The sequence below is a fragment of the Truncatella angustata genome (assembly GCF_020726525.1).
Source record: "Truncatella angustata strain MPI-SDFR-AT-0073 chromosome Unknown BKA67scaffold_5, whole genome shotgun sequence".
NCBI lineage: Eukaryota > Fungi > Ascomycota > Sordariomycetes > Amphisphaeriales > Sporocadaceae > Truncatella > Truncatella angustata.
The window spans coordinates 2813756-2832592 of NW_025763385.1; the positions used below are offsets into that span (position 1 = coordinate 2813756).

At 45.0% G+C, this 18837-nt stretch overlaps 5 protein-coding genes across 5 annotated transcripts; 4 read left to right on the forward strand and 1 right to left on the reverse strand.

Annotated features, from left to right (window-relative positions):
- Positions 1–2054: 2054 nt before the first annotated feature.
- BKA67DRAFT_637408 (glycoside hydrolase) lies at positions 2055–3878 on the forward strand (the record flags this gene model as incomplete). Its single annotated transcript, XM_046105690.1, has 9 exons — positions 2055–2107; positions 2144–2280; positions 2362–2405; positions 2456–2770; positions 2888–2995; positions 3029–3089; positions 3239–3450; positions 3523–3657; positions 3744–3878. 9 exons carry the CDS (start codon positions 2055–2057, stop codon positions 3876–3878), a joined length of 1200 nt encoding a protein of 399 aa, XP_045957646.1.
- Positions 3879–8693: 4815 nt separating this feature from the next.
- On the forward strand, positions 8694–10738 carry BKA67DRAFT_569293 (uncharacterized protein). The gene has a single exon (XM_046103107.1). The coding sequence runs from the start codon at positions 8733–8735 to the stop codon at positions 10434–10436; it is 1704 nt and encodes a 567-aa protein (XP_045957647.1). The 5' UTR covers positions 8694–8732; the 3' UTR covers positions 10437–10738.
- Positions 10739–14882: 4144 nt separating this feature from the next.
- On the forward strand, positions 14883–16181 carry BKA67DRAFT_659998 (glucanase B; the record flags this gene model as incomplete). Its single annotated transcript, XM_046107545.1, has 1 exon — positions 14883–16181. The coding sequence occupies one exon, from the start codon at positions 14883–14885 to the stop codon at positions 16179–16181; it is 1299 nt and encodes a 432-aa protein (XP_045957648.1).
- Positions 16182–16560: 379 nt separating this feature from the next.
- Positions 16561–17178, reverse strand: BKA67DRAFT_537057 (uncharacterized protein; the record flags this gene model as incomplete). Its single annotated transcript, XM_046100251.1, has 1 exon — positions 16561–17178. One exon carries the CDS (start codon positions 17176–17178, stop codon positions 16561–16563), a length of 618 nt encoding a protein of 205 aa, XP_045957649.1.
- Positions 17179–18210: 1032 nt separating this feature from the next.
- BKA67DRAFT_519113 (uncharacterized protein) lies at positions 18211–18669 on the forward strand (the record flags this gene model as incomplete). The annotated part of the gene is made up of 1 exon (XM_046098067.1): positions 18211–18669. The coding sequence occupies one exon, from the start codon at positions 18211–18213 to the stop codon at positions 18667–18669; it is 459 nt and encodes a 152-aa protein (XP_045957650.1).
- Between the last annotated feature and the right edge of the window lie 168 nt (positions 18670–18837).

The following is an 18837-nucleotide window of genomic DNA, read 5'->3' on the forward strand; positions in this document are numbered from 1 at the left end:
CCCTGTCCGTCTGCTAACTTGCATTTCTCCGCGGCGGGGCTCTAGCACTGAAAATACACTGCATTAGTGAAATGAGTACCTACAAGTCAACTACTTAGCTCAGCTACTTCAGAGTGGTCCTTCGGCCTTGGCCCGGGTCGGTAAACGACCTAAGATGTAATTGGTTCTCGCCCGGAAAAGCCACACCCTGGAAATGCTCTTACACAAGGGCAATTTAATTCACGAATTTACCTAGGAAAACACTTGAGTATGTAATTGCTCTAAGTTTTGCGGGCAGGACCCTACCTAAGTGACTTTCAAAGAATTGCCTGCTCCTGCATGGCTGCATCTACACCAGCATTATATTAACCTGTAAGCCCAATCTTACGCCAAGCTGCCTATTGCCCTCCAGGCGCCGAGATAACGGGGGCTGATCGGGTAAACTCTTTGGCTGGGAAACGCTAAAACATTACCCGTGCCACGCCCCACTTTATTTGAAATTCGCAAGCGAATCCCCAACTAAAGCTTAACGGCTTTGTGCGTATCCATTACGGCACGGTTGGCCCAGTTCTTTCGTTCATTTAGGTCCGCTATGCGATTAGTCAGTAAATGAGCAACAGAGTACGCTTCCCGCTATCTATAGAGATATGGTTCAAAGACGAGACTACTAACAAGCGAAGCTGGACATTATCGAAGCTAGTAACGGAGGCTCCTAAGAGAAAGCCTGGAAAATCTAACACGCTCTGATAAGTGAAGATATCTTACCAAAATCGTAAAAAAGAAATCCCCGCAAGGGTTAGAGCCGCGGCCTGATCCACTACTACGGGCAACGTAATCGTCTCCGCTCTAGAAACAACCTTGAAAACAACCTTGAAGACAACCTTGAAGACAACCTTATAAGGGTATGTTTATAGACTAGTCCTACTTGTACTCGACAGGAGTGGAGCCAAGTGGACTCAACATGGCATTGTCCTCCGTCCGAATATGCGGAATTGGTCTTGAGTATGACCTCAGGGGACATAGTATGGATCATGCTATGGGCAATAGTCTGATAATTTACGAGCTCTTAGCAATCCATGTTCCACAATCGACCGATTATGTTGCTTATGGTCTTTGCAGGACGCTTTCCATTCGCAGGTCACCGAAAATCACCGATAGGACCGTGAAGAGAATAAGTGGATTTGCGCGTGAGTGCGCGCTCGCTTGCCTACACAATGAACTCCCCCTACATAATACAAGTATTAGACTCGGGAGGAGGCTCTTGGCAGAGCTCAGCCAGATATCTAGCTTTATCCACACAAGGCGTAGAGGTATCTTGTGCCATAGGAAGGAGGATTTACAAATATAACGCAGAATCTGGCTTGGTGGTTCACATGCAACCGCTCCTTTAACAAGTCAAAGAGATACTATCTCCGTCTCTTCACCCTTTCATTAGCAGGTACAATCCGATTGCTTACCTACTGTCGTTCATTACAAACCTCATCCTCTCAACTATAGCGGACGCTCAAATGCGTGGCGGACTTGCGTCCTTCGTCAGACTTTTTTTCATTCTGTCAACCCTTTCTAACTCAACACTTGCGCTCCCCCGCCACAGCTCTCATTCCAATCTTCACCGGCAGCCACATCCCGTGGCTACATGCTTGAACGAAGCTTACGAGTCTGTGATGCCCTGTTCAAACCTTCCTTTGCAACCACGCGGCCATTAACATATCCCTAGTCCCTTTGATGTCTCTATGAAACCACGAAAGAACCCGGACATCCCAGTTTGCCCAGTGAATTCAGACTTGGGTGTCACCAGCACAAATTCATTGCTTATAAGTCGACAAGTAACCGAACAGACAGATTATAGCTGCTCTGAAACAAGGCTTTGCTCAAACGGTAAGTACCACGAATCTCATACAGGTCATTTTTACATATTCAACTGTCCCAGGCGCCTGTTGTCCCAAAGAGACAGGGTGGTACAATTATGGCCCAGAAGCTTGTGGTACCGACAACATATCCCCCAACGAGGTTTGCTAGAGCAACTATAATGCCAAGGCCGAGTATGGTCGTTACGCCGAGATCCCAGGCGCGGAATGCCCTCTGAATGTCTAGTACGTTACTCCTATCACTCAAATTACACGTTCCCGTAAGGATGTAATCAGACTTGCTAATCAACCCAAAGCTGTTCTCCCTTTGGCTTCTGTGGTATGACTGAAGAGTTCTGCGTCGTGACCGACGATGAGGAAACATCCTGTCAAAGCAATTGCGAGCAGCCAGAATCAGGAGCATCCAATGGTGATATTAGGAAGCGTGTCATAGGTAAGTCGCCATTTACCTAAGGCTTCCCAAGACTTGCTTCACAACAATTGAGGACCTGCTGACGGCAATTTTTTTTTCTAGGTTACTATGAAGCTTGGGTACACGATAGGGCTTGCAATGGAATGGTGAGGATTTCCCTCCCAGAAAAGTTTTATAGCGCTAATTATCCTCGCAGTCCATTGATCAGATTCCTGTTGGAAGTCTTACTCATCTTATGTTCTCATTTGGATATATTACTCCCGGGGATTTCCAGATCGTACCAATGGACGATCTGGATGAGAAACTATTCACCAAGATAGCATTACTAAAACAACAGAATGAAACACTCAAGGTGATGATTGCCCTTGGCGGGTGGACATTCAACGACCCGGGTGTCACACAGAGTGTTTTCCACGATGTTACAAGCACGAAGGAAAATCGCGCCAAGTTCATTGGTAACCTCCTTAGCTTTCTCCGCCAGTACGCCTTTGACGGTGTTAATTTCGATTGGGTGAGTCGAAGCTCCTATCAACGCTCGATAATTTAATCCCTATTCAAGCATGGATATCTGGTTTACGGGGTGCCAGCGTTTATTCAAGGCCTGTTCTCTGACCCTTAATTGTAATAGCAATACCCTGGCGCTAATGATCGCGGAGGTGCGGAAGGGGACGGTGAAAACTTTACCAAGCTCTTAGAGGAGCTTCGAACGGCTATTGACGATCAGCCCCTGGAATATGTTGTCTCATTCACAACTCCTACAAGCTATTAGTACCTTCGCCACTTCGATATCAAAGCAAGTTCAGAAGCGGTCGACTTCGTGAATGTTATGAGTATGCTCCCTTCATTTCCTTTGCCATTGCGCCCAAACCATGCTAACAACTCTTGCTAGGCTATGAGTGAGTACAGCCAATTGTGCCTGTTCCGGTGAAGGCAACGTCTATTTATCAATTCTGACTGACTTGGTGTAGCCTCCACGGAGTATGGGATGTAGATAATCCAATCGGTTCAAATGTTCTTGCACACACCAATCTCACAGAGATTGGCCTCGCACTGGATTTATATTGGAGGAATGAAATCGACCCAGAGAAACTCAATTTGGGCTTCGGGTTCTACGGCCGAACATTTCAGCTGTCCGATCCTACCTATTATAAGCCAGGCTGCCCCTTCTCTAGAGGTGCCAGCCCAGGTCCAGTAAGTATACCACTTTGACAATGGCAACAAACGTCTATACTTTGCGCAGGTGCTGACCTTATAACCTAATAGTGCACAAAGAACTCCGGTACACTTGCCTATCGGGAAATCATAGACATCATCAAAGAGAATGATTTGAAACCGTATTACGATGAGGAACATCAGGTCAAGTACATTGTGTGGAACCAGAACCAATGGGCCAGCTACGTAAGTTTTCAATGGTTCCACGCGGAACACATTCGTTTTCTCTTTCTGCTTCAATTCCACGTTACTGATATGGAAGAGGGTGACAGGACGATGAAGATACCTTCCAAGCCAAGATTGACTTCGCAAATGAGAGAGGACTGGGCGGCCTTTTGATCTGGTCGGTATGTATCCCGATTGATGAATTTTACATGCAGAGCCTTACTAACCCAACGTCCAGCTAGACCAAGTGTCAGATCGGGATTGGCAGCAGAGTGAAGAGTCACAAGAAAGGCAATAGGTAGGGTAGAGAGTGAATACAGACTGAACTCTGCCCCCTAACTAACAGCTAGCACGTCCTCATTTATCTAGCGTTCTCCCAGCGCAACGCCTACGTTGCGCTTGATAGGCGCTATCGTAGATCCGTCGGCCCGGTTCCAGCGTGCGTCTCAGGGCGGGGCCCCTGAGACGCAGCTCACACGCTGCTAATACAGTTCTGGGTCAAGGCGTGCGCCTTGGCACAGTTCTCGTCTGACACTGTCCCTATGGTAGCGTAGGATGCCTTTCCCGGGTTAGCCCTCTCCCATCGCTATTACTAAGGCACTCTAACATTGTTTGGTGAATTGCCGTTTACTTGTATAGTTGTTAGTGAAAATAGCACTTCGTGTAAACCCACCTTATTTAGGACTCAAGTATTACTAGCTCGGCATTGGTTAAGAAACGTGCCCCGTAAACATAGGACAGATGATATTTATAAGGTTAACACAGAGTATAAGGTTTTAAAGGGCCTTATATAGCGTGGAGAGAAGCTAATATTTGGGTTAGTAAGTATAAGTAAGAGCAGTTAAAAATGAGCGAAAGCCCTCCGAAAACATTTAAAAGAGCATCGTATCCTAGGAAGATATAGAGTTCAATTATATAAAAGCTTTTCCTTCGTTAAAGGATTAAATATTAAAACATCGCTTAAGGACTATATTTAAAGTATGTAATTTTGTGACTTAAATACATTAGGTGTATTATTAGGCCTTCCGAATGCGTAAGAGTAGTTAAGTTAAGTATACCCTTATATATCCCTCGAGTCTTAAGTTAAACTTTACGTAAACTACCCTAAGCTAAGCCCTAAGCCGCCTAAGCTGCTTTAAGCCGAGCCTAAGTTGCCCTAAGTTACCCTAAGCTGCCTTAAGCTAAGCTTAAGTTACTTAAGCTAAGCTTAAGCTGCCTTAAGTTACTTAAGCTAAGCCTAAGCTACTTAAGCCGTGCTTAAACTACCCTAAGCCAAGCCTAAGCCGTGCTTAAACGCCTTAAATTACTTAACTTTAGCTAAGGCTAATATAATAAGCTTATTCCGTTATTAAAAGAGCTATATTTAAACGTTTAACTATACTTATTAAAAGTTTAAAAGTCCTTTTCTAAAAGTTAAGCTTAAGGTATAACTTATTATTAATTATATATAAAATATATCGCCTTAAAGCTTTTATACGAATAATAACTTAAATAAGCTTTAAACGGATTTACTTTTAAACGTTAATTAAAATCACCTTAAAACGAATATTATATCCCGACGAATTTTACTTTTAAGTATTTAAAATTAATAACTAGATAACGAAAAGAGTTAATCTTATTTTTATATTTATTTATTAAGCTTTTTAAAGTTACGATTTAATTTGTTTTTAAACGAACCATTATAAAGGAAATAATATATTATCCCTTTATTATTATTATTATATACTTTTAATCTCGTTATTATTATCGGCCACTTTTTTTAACGACCATTGTTTTTACTTAAGATAAAAGACTTAATAAATTAAAAGTAACGTAGTTCACAAGCGAGCTGGCCACCCAAGGAAGCTGGCCACGCTAATTAGCACAACATACAATTCAACCTTTTACCTCCATTTTCATCACTACTTCCAAATGACTTTAATTAATAAAGAAGCTTAATTAATCCTTGCCATTCAGGCTATTGAAAAAGATCCAACATTAAGCGTACGGCGCGTCGCAGCGATATATACAGTCCCTCGTTCAACGCTTATAACGCGAATACGCGGTATTCAACCTCGACGCGATACCCGACCTAAACATCAAATTCTTACAAAACTAGAAGAGGATACGATTATTAAAAGGATAATTAAGCTAGATTCCCAAGCATTCCCTCCCCGGTTAAGCGCTGTGGAAGATATGGCGAATCGATTACTACGCGACCGCGACGCGTTACGCGTCGGGAAGAACTGGGCCTCTAACTTCGTCAAGCGACAACCACAACTCAAAACGGTATTTAGTCGCAAGTACGACTATTCTAGGGCTTTATGCGAAGATCCAGAACTTATCCAAGGTTGGTTCGACCTCGTACGTAATACAATCGCGAAATACGGGGTTGTAAATACGGATATTTACAACTTCGATGAGACCGGGTTTATGATAGGACAAATTACCCCATCGATGGTCGTTACCAGCTCCGAAAGGAAAGGCAAACCTAAGCTAGCCCAGCCTAGTAATCGGGAATGGGCTACGGTTATCCAAGGCGTCAATTCGCAAGGCTGGACGGTCCCGCCGTATATCATCGTTAAAGGCAAATACCACCTCTCATCTTGGTACGAAAACAGCTTAATGCCGAAGAATTAGAAGGTCGCTAATAGCCCGAATGGTTGGACTACTAATGAACTAACTGTAGATTGGCTAAAACACTTTGACGCGTATACAAAAAGCCGGAAATCAGGTGTATACCGGCTTTTAATCCTTGACGGCCACGAGAGCCACCATTCGGATGCTTTCGAACAGTATTGTAAAGAGAATAACATTCTTACACTCTGTATGCCTGCCCATTCATCCCATATCCTTTAGCCATTAGATGTAGCATGTTTTACACCTCTTAAGAAAGCGTACGGCGCGCAAATTAAACGTCTTATCCGAGCCCGGATTTCCTATATTACGAAAGAGGACTTCCTCCCGGCGTTTTGCGAAGCATTCGAGAAGAGTATAACCGAAAGCAATATCCGCGCAGGCTTCGAGGGAGCTTGACTTATCCCTCTAAGCCCGGAAGTAGTGATATCGAAGCTGGATGTGAAATTACAAACGCCAACGTCCTCTCGGCCCCCTACGCGAGAAACCCGACCTTGGGCTTCGAGGACACCGAACAACCTAATCGAGGCTACTTCACAATCTGAATTTATTAAATCTCGGATCGCCAACCATCAAAATAGCTCTCCAACCTCAATTTACGAAGCCATCGACTAATTCGCGAAAGGAGCGCATGGGATTATGCACCGGATGGCCCTCCTCCAAGCCGAGGTGACTGAACTACGAGAGGCAAATACAGTTATTAGTAAGCGACGTAGGGCTAAAAAAACACGTATTCGGCTTGGAGGATTACTTAATATACAAGATGTAAAAGATCTACAGGACCAAAAAGACGTTATATAGCAAGTACAACAAGAAATACGTGAAAACGGTAATGGTTCGGGTCGGGGACCGGCGCGCTAACGACGTTGTGGAGTGTGCGGGAAGCCCGGGCATAACGTAAGAACCTGTTAGATTGAAATAGAATCATCTGGGCAAGAGTATTCAGAGTAGTTTTAATTGATTTACGGCGTTATGGTTGCGAAATTCAGTTAAATTGCGTATTATGCTAATTAGCGTGGCTAGCTTCCTTGGGTGGCCAGCTCGCTTGTGAACTACGTTAAATATAAAAGAATTATTAATTTATTAATTTTAAAGTTCGTAAATAATTATAACGGAAGCGATATATATACTTACGTAATTAATATAAATAAGTAAAATAACTTTATACTTTTAATAATTACAAGTATTTAATATTACCTTAATATATTAAATAAAACCGCGATTATAAAAATTAATAATATTATTATTATTATTCTAATTCTAAGTAAAGTAAATAACATATATAATATTTAAATTATTATTCTTAGTTATATATTTATTAACCGGGTATAAGTTTTAAAAGGCGAGCTTAAGTTTTTTATTATAAACTCCAAGTCGATGTTCGCTCCGCCGGGTTTGGCGGCACTCTCAACCCAGCTTAGCGCCCCACAGTCACTGTGTCGATCATGATTCGTGCACAGTCTCAGCGCAGTGTCTCCCTACATATAGTCTTGTGCTACCCCCTCATCAAGGTTTCATGTACCGTGAACTTCAACTGACTTCCGGATCTCCTTTACACAGCCACCACAAGTTGTCCGCGATTCCTTAGTGCTCTCGCTCATCTCCGATCTGATGCTGGCCTTCGTTGTATCCATCAACGGGCCGGGCTTCCAAGGTAAATTGTTAAACACAACGCTGTGCTGGAGCAGGGCAATGATCTGACAATATGCTTGGATCCCCTCTTCTCGGCTCCTTGGAATCTGTTCTCTGTCCTACCCTTTGAGCAATCACAGTATCTACTAGGTCATACCACTACAAATATGAAGACTCGAACTGAAGTGGACTTCTCCATCGCGTGCCTCACACAATTGACTTCGGGTGAATGCGTCAGGCTCGGAGAGACCGATACACTAGACCTCATTCTCCCTGATCTATAACCAGCTCCTCACCTTTCCAATTATGGTTTTCGGATGAGCTGTCTCATGGGGACACGAGATCAGTAGCCAATGGAGCCAGGCGCCCCGCCTTAAAGTGAAATCAGGACCTGTCAAAGGAGCTGCTGGTGGACTGTTCAGGAAAAAAGGCGGAGTTTTGAGGCTTGGTGGGCTAGGTTGTTACAGCGTTTCCAATTCAGTCGACCAGTGAGCATCCATGATTCGTTCATGGATCATCCGTTACCAAGATTTACGGGGAGTCCGAAGAGATGCCTGGAGCGGCTTATCCGTACTAGGTTGTTCTTGACATGCAGACACCTCGGAGGAACAATGACGATTGTTCGGCCAAACTGGGAACAATCGTGCCGACTCACGCAGGCGTTCAGATTGGGTAATCACTCTCGTCTTTCCTGGCAACTAGAAGCAGCCAAATTGGGGCTGGTATGTAAGACAGAGGCTCATTTGAGAAAATATCTATTTAAGCAAACATCCCGGGTCGTGGGACACAAAGATATTTACTCAGCAGCCTTTCTACAATAACTTCTCCATTCCAGCACATCTGGGAAAATGCCCGTCAGTCTAGACAATATCAGTTTTTATGAGCCGCCAAAGAAGTCCGCGCAGGCTCTTTCCTCTCACACAGAGGCTTCACGAATCGTACTTCCTGTAACGTCCGATTTTATTCACATAATGTTTCCCAGGAACACATCTAGCGGTCCCCGAGTCAATATTTCTGAGGCAGAGCAAGACCTCGCCAGGTCTTCGTCGTCACCAGAAGTTATTGGGCAAGCCGGTACATCGGGCCGGGTCAACTCCGAGCTGGAAGACAAGGGCGCAACCTCTGCGGGTTCAACAATGGCAAAATCTACAAAGATTGAGCCACTGTTAGAACCTTCTACTATCAAACCGAATGATGGAAAAGAGTTCCATTCACTACAGACACATGAAGGCGTTCACGATCATTCAACTAAAGGGACCTTCCATGGTAGTGAGGCACCTTCTGGTTTACATTCGACCCGCCCTCTTCAAGGGCGCCGAATGCTGTCTTTCGCTAGCAGGACGTTCCCATCCGAGGTCGAGAGTACCTCAACAAAGTTGCGAGATCAAGTGTCTGCATCGACTCGCGACGCATCCGACCTTCCAGATATAAGTACCAGGTGTATAGATCGACCAACCACCATACCCGACACAATACCTACAGGTGCAAGTACCAACACCATGCCACATTCCTCTTCAACATACTTTGAAGCCTCTAATCTACTTGTTTCTCAGTCGCAATCCCGGGAACCCTGTGGTGACGAGCAACACACATCTGAGAGGCCATCAAGTCCCGGCAACGTAACGTGCAATGACACGCCAATTCGGGCAGAGTCTTGCTTCGAGGACACGGTGTCACTCCCACTATCTAGGGGACGGGCAACTTCAATAGAAATAGCCCCTGAGCTAGCTAGTCAGCGCACTATTGGAGATAGCTTGACTAGCATGAACGCGTCCTTGCGGAAACACTCGCCAGTCCTACATTGTGAGCCAATCAGCCCTAAGAGAATGTGTACCCGAGGCTCTCCGAGGGGCGGTTCCGTAGGCCTAAGAGAGCCAGGCAATGAGCGGGTGGATGAAGCACCTTATGAGGACTTTGAATTTGACCCAACCCCTTCGGCGGATCAACAGGGTAAGAAGGAATTCCGGGTTAGTGGGCAAAGAACGCATTCCACTCTCGATCCTTCGCATGATCGTTCAATTCGCGGAACAAGTCACTGCAAAATAGACCACGCAACAGTTACAAGTGCAAGACTCCCAACTTGTGCGGAAACCTCGAATCGGTTTGAAGAATGGTCACTCAGGGACGCAATATTGAAGCGAGTCACAGTGGGTGGAGCCTCTACATTACAAGTCCAGTTTAGCTGGAACCCTGATCCAGCAACCGACCATTCCTGTGCTTGTTCCGGTGGGGAGGGATTCCAACTTTCAAAGAGGGATCTACATGGTCCAATCTTCACGGGTGTGTCTGAACCCATGACTGGCGGCTCTCCCTCTCCAGATTATGATTGTTTCATCATAGACCAAAAGGAGATAGATGGGGAAACCTACTTTTTGTGTCGTTGGGACCCCACTTACGAGCATTCTAGTTTCGTCAGTGACGAAGCAGTTCGAATCTGGAGGGAGACACAGAAACAGAAAACTCAGACAGTCAACAAAGGAAACACTGAGGAGAAGAAGGCTAACGGTGTTCGAAGGCGAGGACGACCGCGAAAGAACCCGCTGCCTAAGTGATACTGCACGAATCAGGATAAGTCTGCACTCATTTGAGCAGTTCATCATCCCCAAGAAGAACTAAGTCACAGGAAATAGATCACAGCCACTTTGGCACATAAAATATTGTAGTTACAGCTGTTTACTATAGACTTCATCTTCTGCTCCATCATTCGTCGCTACCTGGGTACATATTGTCTGTCGATACATGGGGGGCTGTATCTGCCAAGAAAATACTGTGGCAGTACTGAGATATAGTGCAGAAAATAAATGTGAAGACAAGGGATAGATGATGAGTTATCTTTAAGGAAGTAATTTGTCCCTTCCGCACAGTTGTGAAGTCGCTGACTTAACAATTCGGTTCTGAATCTCCTTCAAGTCCCAACATATATTCCCGAAACTAGTAGCTCTGACATATCAAAGTAACACTATAGCTCTCTACTCCACCACACATTTTTGTGTTACCTCCAGGATCGTAATTTCTCAGCCTCGGCAGCTCCTCTCAACATTCGTTTTCCTCTTTTGTAGCTACAACGCTAGTACCGTGATTGGCTGAGGTATCGTTGTGTAAGCTCCCTGTGTCGGTGCGGTTCCTGACACATAGTTCTGACATGTTGGCTGGGTTAAGTCGAACCGCTGGAGGATATACCATAGCCACTTCCTCCTTGGTTATTGGCCATGCGGCGGATGATGCATATTCGTAGTGCTTACAACGTCGTCGCACCAGGATATAAACATCAGCGGAGTAACGTGATCTGACCTGATCGCATTTCCACATCAGATTTTTGCACGACTTCACAAAATTCTCGTTGGTTCTATCACGCTTTCCAGCGTGTCTGATAGACTTGCCCATACTTCAAGTACACACCAAGTATAGCATTTGCCAACTTTCGGCCAGGAGAAATTTGTATGATTGTAACGCAAGCTCAAAGATTCAGGCCAGGTGGGTTAATGTACTCAGGCCAGAAACTAAATGAAATTCGTGTAGCCAGGAAATTCCTCTGTTCGTGGGCTGATTTTGTATCGTTTGGCTGTTTAAGGACTCTTACGATATACCAAGAACATTTTTCCCAAAAGCCATTTCTGGATTATCCCTGGAAATATGAAGTTAATTCGGGCGCTTGCCTAAATGGGTAAAAAAGGTCTGTAAAGATCTATTCGACTTGAGTATGCTGGAAACATTTCGATGGACCTTGACGTTCTTGTTGCAAGAGACAGACTTCTAGACTGGGAGTACTCGTTCCAAGCCCTTTCCCCTTTTCTAGAGCTTAGTTGCCGAAACACTTGGCCTTATTGCCTAATTCAGTTAGGTCAATTCATTTACCAAAAGAAACGGGTCTTGTGAGAAATAAATTCCCGCCCGTGATGTGGAACCTATTCCGTAACTGACCATAACACGATTGTATTTCATTTAATGTACAGTGAAGGGCGAAATGGGTGTCGCGGGTCAGGTTATATAAGCTATTTAATTAGGCCCAATTCTGGACACTTGTGGCCACATGCGATATGTCGCTTGTACCCCAAGTACCAGTACCGATACACAAGGTCGCCGTTCCCTAAGAGGAAAAGCACGCTCGCCGTTAGAATGCTGAGCTACCCCGGATGAACCCCTAATAGTGACCTTTCTCTTTAGTGCAGTACCCTGCAATACTGGCAGGCGTAGTTGTGACAGTGGTGGGAAAGTTACGGCTCGTTCTTCTCTCGATGTTGGCCATGAACAGCCTGCAGAAGATGTATACTCGTAATGCTTGGATCGCGGTCGGATTCAGATGTAAACGTCTGCAGACTACCGTGATTGAACATCGTTGCATCTTCAAAGCAAGCTTCTAGAGACCCTTGCAAAGTTTTTGTTGCTGCGAACACGCTTTATATTCTGCTTTCCCAATCCAACCATCGTGTAAATATTGTTGTGTCGGGGGGTGCATGTTGTCAGAACGAGTAGAGCCGCAGCAATATGAAAACTTGGATGATTACAAGCTGGAATTTGACTTCTCTGGCGAACACATCATGAACGATGAACAATTTGTGTTAATACAGTACAGTATGGCCAAGCCTAACCTGACGTCAAACCTCATTAACCTCCCGGACCATTCAATAGGCTTTAGTACACCAATATTTTTCGCTTTTAGGTATTTGTGCAGATCATGCAGACTTAGAATCCGGTCAAAAAACTGTACGAACAGTGACGACCAACTGATTGAATGGAATTGTGATTTTATGCGCATAGAACTTGACAGACGTTCGTGCTATATCATATTTTGCACAATTTTAATGGACAAGTAGCCAGGAAATAGCGCATATCACTAGCGAAATGCTCCTAAGCGCCGACCAACATTATGTTATGCGAGTCTGGCTTCGTTACGGCAGGCCAAACGCTTTTCCTATTGAAGCGGACGCAGATTTTGGTAAGGTCTGTATTTATAGTTATTGAAAAAGTGGCTCTTCAGATAGTAAGGCGTTAGGAAGTGCTACAGTAACAGTCAACGTTGAAAAACAAAACTTTTAAAAGGAGTACAGACATGGTCAAAAGTGGCTTCCTCTGTTTGTCTTTCTTCTCGCTCTTTACGCACGGACAGTGCAATTGTAGCTCGCACCTAGAAGTATACATTTGACCTCTGGAGTACCGTGATGGCTGAGGACATATTGTTTCGGGTCATAACAGCATACACGCAGCGCTTATTATCCACTTTTGATGATGTTGACTAATTAAATAATATTTAGATCATAAATTACTGAAGAAGAGCTTGGTTACATACATCTCATGATCCTGACTTCAGACCTGGCATAGTCTGAAAGGATACTCGTGGTATATTTCCAAATGGAGCCAAGATTGGATCGTCTGTGCTCAAAGAAGAGAAAGGAAGACGAAAAGAGGAAGCTGTTCCTGATTATGTCTGTAGGGCCAGGGACTTAACAGTAATGCTTCGTTTCTTCTAAAAGTGGAAGAGGCATTGAATTTTTTTTTGGTACGTTCCTCTTGTTGTGTTCTGATTTTGAAGTTTTCGCAAATGTAAGCCGAGGTGATACTGTATTTGTTGCAAATTAAGAACATAAATGCAGTGAAGTGATGCATCTGTGTAACTAGCCCGAATATCAGATAATTCTAATCCACAGCAGCCCACATGACAATCTAACATTCTCAGCAATAATGACTATATGCGTTGTCGCTACCGATTACGTGAGCATGAAATACATTAGGCCAAAATACCAAGGGCTCCAAAATCCGGTTGAGATATTTACAAGCTTCATTGAAGTACTCAATCATTGGCCACATACTGAGTGGGACATTGAGTTGCTAATGAATCTCCAAAGATCCCTTCCCCGGGTTGGCCCTCTTCCCAGCGGTATTGCGGAGGCAGTCCAACGCTGTGTGGTTGTTAGTGAAAATAGCACTTCGTGTAGATCCACCTTATATGGGACCTAAGTATCACTGGCTCGGCCTTGGTTGAGCCACACGCCCCAGTATGCACAGAACTAAAAAAGAAAAAAAAAAAAAACTATAGCAAAGCAGATGCACCAAGGGAGATGATAATATTTACAAGGCTTACACAGAGTGTGAGGTTTCGAAGGGCCCTGTATAGCATAGAGAGAAGCTATTATTCGGATTAGGAAGTATAAGTAAGAGCAGTCAAAGATGAGCGAAACCCCCTTCGAAGACATCTAGAAGAGCATCGCATCCCAGGAAGCTGTAATTTGAATTATTTCAAGCAGTTTTCCTTCGTCAGAGGATCAAGTATCAAAACATTGCTTAAGGACTACGTTCGGATATGTGATTCTGTGACTTCAGTAACTTAGGTGTATAGGGCCCTCTGAATACATAGGAGTAGTAGTTTCGTTGGATGATATATGTGTAGAGAAGTCTTGCGCCTCTTCTTAAAATAAAAGTAAAGCAGTAGGTTGGTTTGGAGACATAATTCAGCGTCGGGCCAGGTGCGCGCCTGTATGTGCCTTGAGCCTCAAGCCATAGACTTCCATGATCTGCCCTAAGCTATACCTGAGCTGCCTGAGCTCCCTGAGCCGTGCCTGAGCTGCCCTGAGCCGAGCCTGAGCTGCCCTGAGCCGAACCTGAGCCGAGCCTGAGCGCCCTGAGTTACCTAGCTTCACTAAGGCTGGTACACAAGCTCCTTCCGCTATCGGAAGAGCCATATCTGAACGTTTGGTCATATTTACCAGAAGTTGAAAAGTTCTTTTTCGGAAGTTTGGGCCTAAGGTACGACTGCCATCAATCATGCACAAATATGTCGCCCCAAGGTTCCCATACGAATGATAGCCTAAGTGGGCCCTGAACGGATTCACTTCCGGACGCTCAATTAAAATCACCCGGGAACCAATGCCGCATCCCGACGAATCTTGCTTTCAGGTGCTCGAAGATCAACAACTGGATAACGAAAAGAGTCAATCCTACTTCCGTACTTATTTGTCGAGTTCACTGAAATCGCGCTCCAATTTGTTTTTGAACGAACCACGATGAAGGAAATGATATGCTGTCCACGTATTATTATTATCATTTACATACTTCTAATCCTCCTGGCAGTATCGGCCACTTCCTTCAGCGACCGTGGTTTTCACTTGGAGACTCGACAGATCAGAAGTGAACATCGAGGAATTGTCAATCCACTAATTTTAAAGTTCGTAAATAACTACAACGGGAGCGATCTATATGCCTACATAACTGGCACAGATGGGCAAGGCAACCTTGTGCTTCTGACAACTACGGGCATGTGGTACTACCCTGATACACTAAATGGAACTGCGGTCACAAAAATTGACAGTACTACCATTGCCATTCCGATTCCGGGTAAGGTAAATGGCATGCAGAGTACTCAGATTACTATTCCCGGTTACATATCTGCTGGCCGGGTGTGGGTTTCGGAAGGCGAGCTTGAGTTTTTTGCCGTGGCATCTGCCCACGGTACCATAACGCTGAAAGAACCATCTGCCTTCGATCCGGATGATGCTTCTGCGCAAGTTGACTGGGGTTTCCTGGAACTCACATACACTGAGGAAAGTGGACTTTACGCAAATCTCTCCTTTGTAGATTTCGTCGGACTCGTCCTGAGTATGGTGTTGACTCTTGATAATGGCGAAGTTCAGGTCGTAAAAGGGGTGGTTGATAATGCTGTTATGGAAGTGTGCGCTGCTTTGCAAACGCAGACTAATTTGGACAGTATGCCATGGGATCAAATGTGTGTTTATTCAGAAAAGGGTATTCCCCTCCGAGTACTCGCTCCCAACCTGTTTGAGTCTATCAATCCTGGTTCCATGGAAAGTTACTATACAGACTACGTAGACCATGTCTGGAGACTATATGCAACAGAAGATCTTACTTTCAACCCTGGTACAAATCAGTCAATCAAATGTCGCGTGGGTGATGACGATGAGCTCAGTTGTGACGGCGATAACCGATCTTATTGTCGGCCCCAGACGGCGGATATCTGGAGCTGTAGTACGGGGCCTTTTGCGATACGGGAATCTGATAACGACGTCCACCGTGCTGTTGTTCCACGCTTGTGTGCGGCTTTTACTCGTACCACCCTGCTTCTGGACGGTGGGGATACACAGCCATCTTTAAAGAACACCAGCTACTATCTGAGAACCCCTACCAACCATTATAGCAGAATTGTGCACGAAAATGAGGTAGACGGAAAGGGTTATGCATTTTCTTATGATGACGTCAGCTCCGTTCAAGAGAATGTTGCAGGTGTAGTTGCAGGAGCGAATCCTCGTTCATTAGAAATTATGATTGGAGGATATCGGAGTGGTTGATTACATGTGTATTTGGAACAGTATTGATGGAAGTATAGCCTTGCAGTAGACCTCTAGGTGATCATCAATCACCTCGTAGCCATCAATGTATCCAAAAATCTACAAATCTTTGCAATGACATCGCGACCGCTGTACTCTCTCGACTCGCGATCACGAACAACATCTTTGCATAGCCTATTCCCCATCACACAAGTACCAAACGAAAGAATAGCATTATAATAGTGGTGATATCATTTGTTACTCTACCACAATCCGTAAATCTCCGTGACTTTACAGTGACCCATTATTGCCCATTTCTACAGATTATCCTGCGCACAGTAGCCGCGGCTGATATCGTGAAGTCCGGTCATGAGGCTGTCGGTAAAGACGAACCTGTTCCTCAAAATGCTCGTTGAAATTGATCAATCAATTTGGTGATGTCGTTGACATGTTGAGCCCGTGCATTCGAGTGCTGGCGCAAATAAGAAGGCTGTGCTGCAACCCCTACTATATCTGCTAATCGCGATGAGGCGTTGTGGCACCACATCAAGTGGCCTGATGTGTATTTGTTTGCGCATTCGTCTGAAGGAGTAACAGGTGCGTTCACTAGAGGTTGTAAGCAGATGGGCGAGCTCAGACTAGGTTTTTCAATCACGCCCTCAGTCGAACCAACTGCGCCAATAGATGACCAGCCGTTGCCAAAGGGAGTCTGGGGGCGTTCATGTTGTTGTTGGACCATCTCCACCTGAGCCTCCAAGAATGAATTAGCGTCACGCCTCCCATTAACTGAATCAGAGTATCTGAGTTCCAAGAGAAGTTGTGCTGCCTGCTCGTCTGTACAAGAGCTTTCAGTAGTGTTTTCCTCGGCGGCCCCAGCCAATGGCCACACAGGCATAAGCCGAAAGCAGCTTTCGCTTTCCCTACATGCTATGACGGTGATGAAGTGTATGTCGCTACAGTCCTTTGCTAAATGTCTCGCGGCTTTGTCAAAAGAGACAGTCAAGGGGTAGTGCTCCATGGCCGCGATTGTTGTACACCTTTCTCTATGTTGGGAGTGGTCAGAAAAAGGATGAGTGGAGATAGTAGTTTGATGGGCTTTGCTGGACTGGTATGAGGAACCAACTGCGACAGCGGGGAGCAGACGCCTCTTATATAGCCAGTCGCCGTCAGTACTCGGATAGACTTTCTATCCGCCCTCGTAGAAGTGGTATTCGAACTTACTCCGATAGCTATTGAGTTCTTTGTTGTGCTGCGAATGCCACATTCAGCCTTGTGGCTCAACTAGATCACATCATTTACAGTTGCTCTGACATGGTTGGCAATTGTAACTGCCAAGTGAATCAACAACTCAAGGATGAAGGATACCATCGGTCAATCAGGCGGAAGTCTCGTGAGAAAGACGGTCGCTACATAGGAGGCAGATGGAGCCAATATCTCGTAATTAGTATAGAACTTTTACAAAGCAAGGATGAAGAGCTGGTCGAAGGCTACGATCTCTAAGTCGTGATGGTACTGGTTACGAACCGTCTCTCATGATCTTGTAGGATTGACCCTTTGATACGACCTGCATGAGAGCTGTAATGAACGACGAACAGGACAGACACCTTCAATAGGCGAGACCATGCCATACTGGGGCCAAGGAACTGAATCAACAAGACTTTGGCAGGTCTGTTCCAGTACAGTTGTTCCGAACTCCGCTTGACGTGCACCGAATGAAGAACGATCTATGATATTGTCAAATACGAAACAGGGTAATCGGCCTCGTAACTTCTGATCCTGAGTTAGACATGGCTGGGTCAGGTGCAAAGTAGGACAGGTTACTTTCTAAGAACACCTGCGGAGTACTTGGATCCACATCCTTCTCGGCAGAAAATTGGCCAACACTACGAATCCGTTTACAGCTGCGACACGAGCGGACAATGGATGTTACTCCATGATAGTATGCTATAATAAATACATGTTTTTGTCCACGACCTCCTTTTGTGATCACCCGTAGTAGTCACCCAATCGATCGACCCTTTTGAAAGACCCCATATCGATCATTAGCCAAATGGAGGCCACACGCATTATCGACAACGTCCAGTATGGCGCCCCGATTGAGACAACTTGGTCTTCCCACGTGACCATATCTCACATCATTTGCACGGTTTATGCCTCACCTTTCACGTTCTATGGTGTACTTGCCCGTAATCCTGATCGTATACTAGACCAAGGTCAGACCAATGATGAACTATTGTGGGTCTACGATAATGGTGCAAGAGTTTCTGTCTGGCAGGAAACCTGTCAGCGTCCCGTTGCGACTGGCGACATGATGGACTACGAGATGGAAGACATAGTCGGCCATCACGAGTATGAAAACGGACGCCTGTTTTATGCGGTAAAATGGACCGGGCGCGATTGTCCCACCTGGGAGCCCGAAGAGGATCTGGTGGCTCATAATGCGTTGCTTCTCTGCTATTGGACAACAATGCTGCGCCAGAATCAGCACCACTTGTCAACGAAGCTTTAGACCACAATGATATCTGCCAAGCAGGAAACGGGTGCTGAGGTTATGGAAGTGGGCTAAGAAGTTTTTGCTCTGCTCATTGGAGATATTCGTTATTTGTGTACATGTAGTGAGCAGCACAAAGATACAAATAGAGCAACAGTATTTTTCCAACGCGATCGTTTCTTGTGG